Source organism: Salvia splendens, chromosome 13, assembly GCF_004379255.2.
Source record: "Salvia splendens isolate huo1 chromosome 13, SspV2, whole genome shotgun sequence".
Taxonomy (NCBI): domain Eukaryota; kingdom Viridiplantae; phylum Streptophyta; class Magnoliopsida; order Lamiales; family Lamiaceae; genus Salvia; species Salvia splendens.
This window is the reverse complement of record NC_056044.1, coordinates 25,082,694-25,092,361: the sequence shown is the minus strand read 5'-3', so window position 1 is coordinate 25,092,361 and position 9,668 is coordinate 25,082,694. Positions and strand designations below refer to the sequence as shown.

General features: G+C 41.5%; 2 protein-coding genes and 1 long non-coding RNA gene across 3 annotated transcripts; 2 read left to right on the top strand and 1 right to left on the bottom strand.

The window, feature by feature from the left end:
* Positions 1-201: 201 nt before the first annotated feature.
* On the bottom strand, positions 202-1,375 carry LOC121762621 (the record flags this gene model as incomplete). The annotated part of the gene is made up of 1 exon (XM_042158576.1): positions 202-1,375. A coding segment is annotated over exon 1 (1,143 nt), but the record flags the coding sequence as incomplete, so codon positions are not given.
* A 3,287-nt stretch (positions 1,376-4,662) lies between these two features.
* LOC121760767 (transcription initiation factor TFIID subunit 8-like) lies at positions 4,663-5,451 on the top strand. Its single transcript, XM_042156393.1, has one exon. It carries the CDS (start codon positions 4,663-4,665, stop codon positions 5,449-5,451), a length of 789 nt encoding a protein of 262 aa, XP_042012327.1.
* A 2,977-nt stretch (positions 5,452-8,428) lies between these two features.
* On the top strand, positions 8,429-9,593 carry LOC121762654. Its single transcript, XR_006042268.1, has 2 exons — positions 8,429-8,785; positions 9,269-9,593. It is a non-coding gene; the product is annotated as an uncharacterized LOC121762654 (long non-coding RNA).
* The last annotated feature ends 75 nt before the right edge of the window (positions 9,594-9,668 follow it).

Here is a 9,668-nt window from a genome sequence, read left to right as displayed (position 1 = left end):
CTCAACACAAAAAGTGCATTTAGGCAACTTGGCATATAAAGTATGCATTCTCAACACTTCAAGCACATTCCTAAGATGACTAGCATGCTCTTCAACACTACGACTATAAATCAAGATATCATCAAAATATACCACCACAAATTTCCCAATAAAAGGACGAAGTACATGATTCATCAAACGCATGAATGTAGAAGGGGCATTAGTCAAACCAAAAGGCATCACAAGCCATTCATATAAGCCAAATTTGGTTTTGAAAGCGGTTTTCCATTCATCTCCCTCTTTCATGCGAATTTGGTGATATCCACTAGCCAAATCAATTTTAGAAAAACATATAGAGCCACAAAGATCCTCTAACATGTCGTCTAACCTAGGTATAGGGTGTCTATATTTGATGGTGATTTTGTTAATTGTCCTACAATCTACACACATCCTCCAACTTCCGTCCTTCTTAGGTACAAGAATGACGGGTACGGCACAAGGAGATAGAGATTCACGAATTAGACCTTTGGCAAGGAGTTCCTCGACTTGCCTTTGTAGCTCTTGTGTCTCCTTGGGGTTCGCCTTGTATGCGGCCCGGTTTGGGAGTGATGATCCCGGCAAAAGGTCAATTTGATGCTCGATCCCCCTCATGGGAGGGAGTTCACTCGGGAGTTCTTCCGGGAATACATCTTCAAATTCCTGCAACACACTTTGGACAATCAAAGGATACGGGTCAAGGTTAGTAGCTAAGCACAAATCCTTACGGACCACGAGGAGAACGGAGGGGTGATTGTTTAGTGCCCACCCAAGGTCGGTTTTACTAGCTATCAAACATTCCTTTCCCCCTCTTGTTTGTGGGTGCTCTCCTTTGGGCGCTTTTATTTTTCTCTCACCACCCCCACTCTCACTTGGCTTTTTTAGCTCACATTCTTCTACTAGCCTTTTTTCCCTATCTCTCTCTCTTTCCTTTTGTAGATGTTGGCTAGCCTCAAACACGGCACTAGGTAGCAATGGCTTCAAACGAACCTTCAACCCGTTGAGCATGTAGAAATACTCATTCGTGAAGCCATTTTTGTAGGCCCTTCTATCAAACTCCCATGGCCTCCCTAGCAAAACATGACATGCCGTCATAGGAATGATATCACATAGGATGTCTTCCTCAACTTCTCCAATCTTCAATGGAACTTTGCATTGAGCCTTCACCCTCAACTCTCCGGAGTCCCCTAACCATTGCAATTTGTAGGGGTTTGGGTGTTTAAGTACCTTCAATCCCAACTTGGCCACCAACCGGTCACACACCACATTTGTACAACTCCCTCCATCTATGATGACCAAGCACGTCTTGGACTTCACCTTACACTTCATATGAAAGATGTTGCACCTTTGCTCCTTATGCTCCTCAAGGTTGGGTTGTACATTGAGCATTTGGAGTACAACCATAGCCCTTAAGGGTGTATCTTCTTCTTCGCCACTAGAAAAAGCTATGTCGGTGTCCGGGCTCACTTCTTTAGTGCCCACACCCTCCCCATCTTCTTCATCTTCCTCACTATACACGCTACCATCTTGCCCGATAACCATTACCCGTTGGTTTGGGCACTCGCGTGCATAATGGCCATACCCCTTGCACTTGAAACATTGAACCTTCTTGTCTTCCATAGGGGCTATAGCTTTAATAGGTTGAGTACCCGGTAGAGCCTTCGCGATCGGCCTCCCTTGGGTGTTTGGATTGGCCATGCTTTCCACCTTCTTGCCGGGAGCACTCCACTTGCTAGTCCCCGTCCCTCCGGTTTGGCTAGACGCCCATTTAGCCCGGCTAGAAACCAACTCCTTACTTTGCCTCTCAAAAGTGTCGGCAAACCCAATCACCTCGTCCAAGGAAATTCCCCTCAATGCCTCCACTTGCACCTTGTGCTTCAAGTTGATGTTAAGGCCATGGATAAATCGATCTTGAGTCGCCTCTTCTCGCTCCTCCACCCCTACCTTGCTCATCAATGATAGGAGTTCATAGTAGTACTCCATTACGCTCTTCGTCCCTTGCTTCAAATCTTGAAACTCCCCTCGAAGTCGGAGGAAATAGGACTTTGGTACAAAGGTAGTCCTCATGAGCTCACACAACTCCGCCCACGAACCCACTTCCCCTCCCCTAACCATCCTTCTCCTCCTCATCGTATCATTCCACCATGTATCCGCATTGCCACGAAACTCGGCTATTGCCACCTTCACCTTATCACCTTCCAAAAAGTTATGGAGTGAGAAAATTTTGCTCATTTGTGACTCCCATTCCAAGTAGGCCTCGGGATCAAACTTGCCGTGGAACTCGGGAAATGTGTGCTTGATAGACTTGGTGGGATCATCATACCGCGGCTCCATCTCCTCCTCATAGTTTCTATATCTTCCATGCCTACCATTCCACCCATGGTGCCCCATGTTTCCATTTCCTCTTCCGCCCATCATGTTCCCGAACCTACCATTCCTATTCCCATTCCGTCCTCCTCCTTGTCCCCCGCGCCCCCCATGATCGTACCAACCATATGGCTCTTCCTCTCCATTACTCCCCTCGGAGGCATCATGATGTGTGTGATTGCTCCTAGGGGTGTTTGACCTTGATAGTCGCACGGCCTTCAAAGCGTTGAGCTCGTCGTGGAGAAAAGTTTGGTTTTCATGGATGGATGCTTGGTTCACCTTGAGTTCCTTCAAATCCCCGAACATAGCATCTTGAGTGACATGCATTGTGGTTTGGCCTTCTTTTAGATCCCTCAAATCCGTCATAATTTTTTCCATCAAGTTTTTCAACTCATCCCCCGCCACACTAAGACTCGTGCTCGCACCCGGTTGCGGATCCCCCATCGTGGTGGATCTAGTACGAGGTGGCATTCACAATGGTACCTACAATAAGAAATAAAAAAAAACTAGGATCTAGTCCTAAGGGTTAGTAAAATCCACACTCACACACACAAGAAGGGGAGATTTTAGTAAGAACTCACTTCCCAATTGGTAATCCCACCCCCAATTCACTCACCAATGTCACTCGGAAAAAGGCTTAGAATATAGTGAGGGCTAGGTTCACTCACTCTCAATATCCAACTTCCAAAATGCAAGCGCTAAGACAAATCAATCAAGGTATACACATAGGCAATATAACCAAGCAAGTAAGGCCAATCAAGCATGTGAAAGTAAGGTTCAATGCCTAAGGAAGCTAACAAACAAACTTAGTTGAGCTGAAAATTTATGTAACTCTTGGCTGATCTTTAGGAAATTTTTTGATATGGCTACCCAACCCCAAAATTGATGAAACTTGGTAGATAACAAGATTAAAGGGTTTAGAAAGAGGGAAAAATATCCCCAATATAGCAGGTTTTCGAGAAGACCCTCGATTTTACGTTTTCCCCAAATCTGTCAAACTAGGGCACAAAACAGGGCAGCAACTTCACACATTAATTTGACCTATCAAATGATAGAATTTTTGGCTAAGATTTTTCAGGACAATAGTTCATATATCAAGGTTCATGCACACCAAAAATCAGCTCAATCCTACAACAATTGACCAATAAACAAGCAAAGGCTAAAACAAAAGAAATAAGGAAAAACAAGGAAAATGAAATTTCATAGAGGTTTAAAATCAAACACTTGGTAGGCACCTAGGCTCTAGATACCAAATGATAAAGGTTCCTTGTGAGGGAAACCTTCCATGTGCCCAAGAAATACCCCAAGCGGTGTTTGATTTCAATTTTTTTGTGTTTTCAAAGATAAAGTAAAGATAAGTTGAGCTAGCCACAAAAACTAAACTCAAAATGGTTTTGGATGGAGAGAAAGAAGGTGAGAAGAAAGTGTAAAGAAGGAGGAATCCTCTTTGAGGACCTATGACCTCCCACAAAGAGATGTGGGCAACCCTAGGCTACTTTCACCCAAAGCAAACACTCCATTGGCTCCACATTCATGACTACACAACCATAAATGCATACCTATACTTGATTTAGCCAAATGAACATAAAACAAGCAACCTACAATGTAGGAATTTGGATAGAAATCTCACATGGGAGATGCTCTCAAAGGAGTCTTCATAATAACATTCATCAAAGTCTGCCCTTAAAGTCTTACAAAAAGGATATTTATAGTTAGGGTTGGAAACCCAAGAAAAGGGCTAAAAACACAAGGAAAATCGGATGTAAAAGTTGAATCGCCCGGCCGGGCGTTTTGGGAAAGTGAAATCGCCCGGTCGGGCGAACTTTCTGGATTCGGCGCTGCTTCTTCAAACGCCCGGTCGGGCGTTCTGGGATGGTGAAATCGCCCGGTCGGGCAAACTTTCTGGACTGTGGACGATGCTCAGCGCACAAACGCCCGGTCGGGCGTTCTGGGATGGTGAAATCGCCCGGTCGGGCGAACTTTCTGGACTGTGGACGATGCTCAGCGCACAAACGCCCGGTCGGGCGTTTTGGAGGTGTGGATTCGCCCGACCGGGCATTCCATCTGCCTCCTCCATTCCCCTCCTAATGAAGTTTGAAACGCCTTCCCGAAGCCTTTGTCTCATTGATCTCGTGACGGGCCTTCCGGGCAGCTTAAGGGGAGTCGTGGTCGGGTCAGCCCGGGCCTTGGACTTCCCGTTTATATCAGTTGAGATTGTATGCGAATTTAGCTGGTAGGACGGGTTGCAACATCTTTGATATCGTTCAAGGGTTGGACGACATGGGCACACGCCAAGGATTTACTGGTGCTTCAGAGCTTCACTCTGAGTGTGTAGCGAGTTCAGGTGCTATTAGAGAGATTAAAGAGTATTTAGAGACGGCTGATGAGGTACCATTTGGTCAACCAGTGCCACATTTTCCTGTGATCAGTGAACGGAGAATGATACCTAGTTTCTTGCAAATGGGGGAGACTCCAGCTTTTAAGTGTGTGCCACCATGGTTGCCAGCATTTCCTGATCCCCACACGTATGTACAGACACCTGTGTGGAATGAGAGGCAATCTGACGCCCGTACTGATAAGATTGAGCTAGCTAGGCAGCATAGGAAGGCAGAAAGGTCTTTGTTAAGCCTACAGCAGCAGCTTATATGTAATGGATCATCAGTGGCTACAACATCTGATGAACCATATAATGAAGAAAATAGGTCAGAAGTTAATAACAATGGGAACCCGATTTCTGAGAATCCTTTGGATGCTGGGGAAATAGTCATGTCAGAGATTAGCATTCCCCCAAAACTTTCTAGTCAAGCTCACACAGAAAAAAAAGTTTCTTTGTTGGAGACATTTGCTCCGGCCATTGAGGCAATGAAGGATGGGCTTGATTCTGGAAGTGATGGTGAGAATACAATTCAAGAAAAGATGGCTCCTGTATTTTTAGAGCTCAAGGGGGAAAAGAAATTATTCGGTGAGCCATTGGATTTGAGGATTCGGAACAAGGCTGTGGGAAGAGCAGCTTTGTGGTTTGGTCATAATGGCGAAAAGGGTGACAAAAAGAGGAGGGTTGAGTTTTGATGCGAATCAAATTGTACATTTTATTCCCATAACTTTAAATGATTTATATAGTTTGATGCTTGCAAAAGTATGTTTTATGGTGTAGGAAGAGGAATGAATGGTGAAACAGAACAAGGAATGAAGCCAGGATGGTGAAAAAGGTTGACAGAATGCGCAGAAGGCTCTAGAAATTATGCACCCGGCCGGGTGTATTTTATGCCTAATAATTCCACCCGGCCGGGTGAAATATATAATGCATGCGGAGTCCAGAACGTTTCACCCGGCCGGGTGATTTTGTGGAGTTAATATTCCACCCGGCCGGGTGATTTTCAGTTTCAAAATCCACCCGGCTGGGTCTGTTCGATTCTAACTGCAAGAGCAGTTTTGTGACGGTTTTTGGACGGGAATGAGAAAAGAAAACAGAATTGGGAACGTTGTGCACGGTGGTGGCATAGAAAAATCAAAGGGGGGAAATGAAAGAAGAAGAAGAAGAAGAAGAAGAAGAAGAAGAAGAAGAAGAAGAAGAAGAAGAAGAAGAAGAAGAAGAAGAAGAAGAAGAAGAAGAAGAAGGGAGGAGGACCCCGGAATCCAACCTTCATCATCTCGGAGACGGACTACCATCGACTACCGGAGAACACCATTTATCTTTCGGTTTTTTCTTCCTTAGCATGAGTGGCTAGTTTGTCTTCATTGCTCCTAACACTAGTAGAATGAATTGATTGTAGAGATTCTATATTTAATCATTCGCTTTGGTTTTCGTCTATGGTTCGGATTTTATTTATGCTATGTTTTGATGCATCAAATGTAGTATATTAATTGCCTCTTTCTAATGTCTCTTTAACTTGGAAATTGGATGAAAACTTAGATGAAAAACTTGTTAATTTTATCTTGTTCAGAGATAAATGTACAAGTGAATATTGATGTAAAAAAAAGTCTTCAAAGTTGAATTAATACTTACTACACATCCGTAGGAGTTTAGTTTGATGGGAAGATGTTTATGTGTTAGTGTTCAGCTAACCATAATATTTGTTAGTCTTGAGAAGTTAGTCTAGTATTTACCGCGCTTCCGCAGGAATATTAGTCTAATGAGTATGTACTTTTGGCTATGTGTTCAGCTAGTACTAGTACTATAATTCTTTAAGTATATTCAGTACTTTTAGAGTGTAAAATTGATACATCGTTCTCAATAGCATATGGACTTGAATATAGAATCAATACAATAGTGATTCATCGAATGTTGTTAGGAGCAATGTTCTTTCTCTCTTGTGTTTCTCTATTTTCGTACTTTAGTTTTTAAATTGTTTATAAATCTTGTCAATTCTTGTTAAATAACCAAACGTCTCCCTGTGGTTCGACACTCGAAGTACTACACACGAAGCTGTAATCTTGCAGTGAAGTGGTAATATTTGGGTAAATTAATTGAACTTGAGTGCAAAACTATCTTGTTTTAATAGACCTAAAATAACACATCAAGTTTATACTGCAGCAATCCTTGGAAAACCAGCAGGAGCTTCCTCAGTAGTAAATGTGTAGTTTCTTGAATGACAATGATTGGCTAATGTTCAAGAAAATAGCAGTTGATTAGGTTTGTCAAACTCAAACATACAGTAGTTTGTGATTTTCTATTTGGTGGTAATCCATTTAGGAACGGAACCCAGATTAAGACATATTCGAGATATTTCAGGTCCCTTCCAAATTTCTCGTCATTGACATTATTTTTTCATGAATTTGATTGTATCATTTTATTCATTCTCTGTGTCTCCATTTATCTCTCTCTGTGCACACACACATCTACATATGCATATACATTTACAGTTACATTGTATTTGGTAGCACATTTACATCTCCATTTATCTCTCTCCAAAACATTAGTTAGTGCTATAGATTTACTCAAAGGCTAAGTGCTGAGAGCTTGGATTGTATGGAGTTTTGCCTTTTTGTTGCGTAGAATACCTGTATTTGTTTCTTCTGGTAAGGCATACAATGAACTACTAATATTTAAACTCTACATTTGAGTACTCTAAACAATAAATATTACTACTACATCCGTCTTTGAAATATAGAAACTTTTGAAACGGCATGAGTTTTAATACACAATTGGTAAAATAAGAAATAAGCATTGGTGAAGTAAGAGAGAGGGGGAGAAAAATGAGTAAGTAAGAGAGATGAAGAGAAAAGGTAGTGAAAATAGAGTTAGTGGATTGTGAGGTCCACTTCCTAAAATAGAAAATTTAGAATTTTCTATTTTAAGGGGCGGTTCAAAATGGAAATAGTTTATATTTTTAAGAGACGAGGTAGTGTTTGATAACATTCATTTCAAGTTTCAACAAGCAACACATGGCAACTTAAAAAGCATATTTTGTCATGATATGGACATTCTATTTAACTGAGTAGGTACCAGGTACATTACCAATTTTACGTAACTCCTACAGTAGGATTATTACCATGTGAATGGTGCTTTTCAGTGCAATCATATCATGATTTGTTTGGAACTTTGAGTTAGATGTCATTCTGTTGTGCCATATCTGTAAACTTCTATGGCACTCTTAGATGACGTTTCCCCATTCTCTATATGTAAGATGATATGGTCATCTGGGCAGGCTAGATTTATTTTGTTTATTTCCATTTGAAATATTTATGCTTTCTGGTCTCCCTCTGTTTTGCATTCTGTTTCTTCGATTTGGCGCTTGTGAGGATTAATATGTGGTCTGTTCTCCTTTTGGGAGTTTGGTGGCCTTGTTCTTGAGGATTACACTCGAAGCTGCTTTTGGAATTTCACAACATTGAGTTTGTTGATAAAAAAACGCTAATATTGTGAACTCCGAGAGTTAAAAGCTATAGTAAATTTTCTCAAGACAACAACTGATTGATTATCAAGTCCTGGAATTATGTACTTTGTTTAATCAGGCAACAACACTGCTAATCCAGTAACCCATATGTTTGTTCTTATTTGTGAACTTCAGGTTTCTCATTGGTTTCTCATTTCTTTGTTAGTCAATGTAACTGTATATTACGTATGCTGGATGCTTTAAAGCAAATGAATTGTGGTGATAAAGTGTGTCTAAGTTACAGTACACGATAAATATGCAATTGCATGATCATGATATTATCTTCAGACATGAGATAACATTTGTAGCAGCTCACTTGCTTCACAAGGTAAAGTTAATACACCCTTTTGTTCAAATCCAAATTCTCTTTCTGCCGCTTCCAGCAACCTGACAAAAGGAGGATATGAAAGCAAGTGCAACCCCACCAGGAACTTCTTCGACTCACCATTGCCACAAGTCACGACTGAGAAATGACCGCTCTTGGTGCCACAACTAGTCATCCAAGACCTTATGTCCCTACTGATGAGGTAACAACTCAAATACTTGGGCACTTTCTTTATGAAATATTTGACCCTCGCAATTAAGATATTATTTCTGCACCCGAGCCTCGAATATTTTCCCTTCTCATTCTTGCTCCTCTGCATTCTTGGCTTTTTACTAGTTGATAGGCTGACTGTTTGGTTTCAAACCCTTGCATGATTTATCAAAGGAACTTTGGTAGGAAATATATACTTGGAAGTTGAGTAGGTATGGATGTATGGGTACCAGCAACTCTTAATATTATTATTATTATCATTGTTTCCTTTAAAGAGGTTGCTAGAACCAAGCTCGTGCTTTTGAAAGAAACAAGATGGGTATGTATGTTGCCAGTGGAAGAGACATGTTTGTGTTGATCAAGTTTTGGTTTCACATCAACAGAAATTCCTTATCTATTTAATTGCCCAAATATCAGGAGCAGCTCTACTGTTCTAACATTGACAGGATTCACTTATGCTCTTTTTCTTCTTCAGCATGCATTCAGCTGCAGACGTATTTAAAAAATGATTGGTGAGAGATAAAACAATCACGAGGGCCCTATTGGCGGGGGCTGAAAGGAACGGGGCGAGGAGGAGGAGGAGACAGCCATGTCGATGTGGTGCTCTCGAGAGAATGTTCGTGGACTTCCTTCGACATGAAGCATTTAAGAAGTGAAGGAACACTGACTTTGAACTACAAGCCAAAAGGGTGCATGAATGTAGCATGAGTGATGTCGCAATTGCGTTTATGGCAATGGCTAACTGCCAACCTGGCCCTCTTTATGACGAGTTATGGCAACTGTTTGCAATCTCCTTTCCATTTTTTATTTTAATTTTAATTTTAATTTTAATTTTTGCTTTTTCTCCTTTGAGTCTGATTTGTTAATCGGTATTT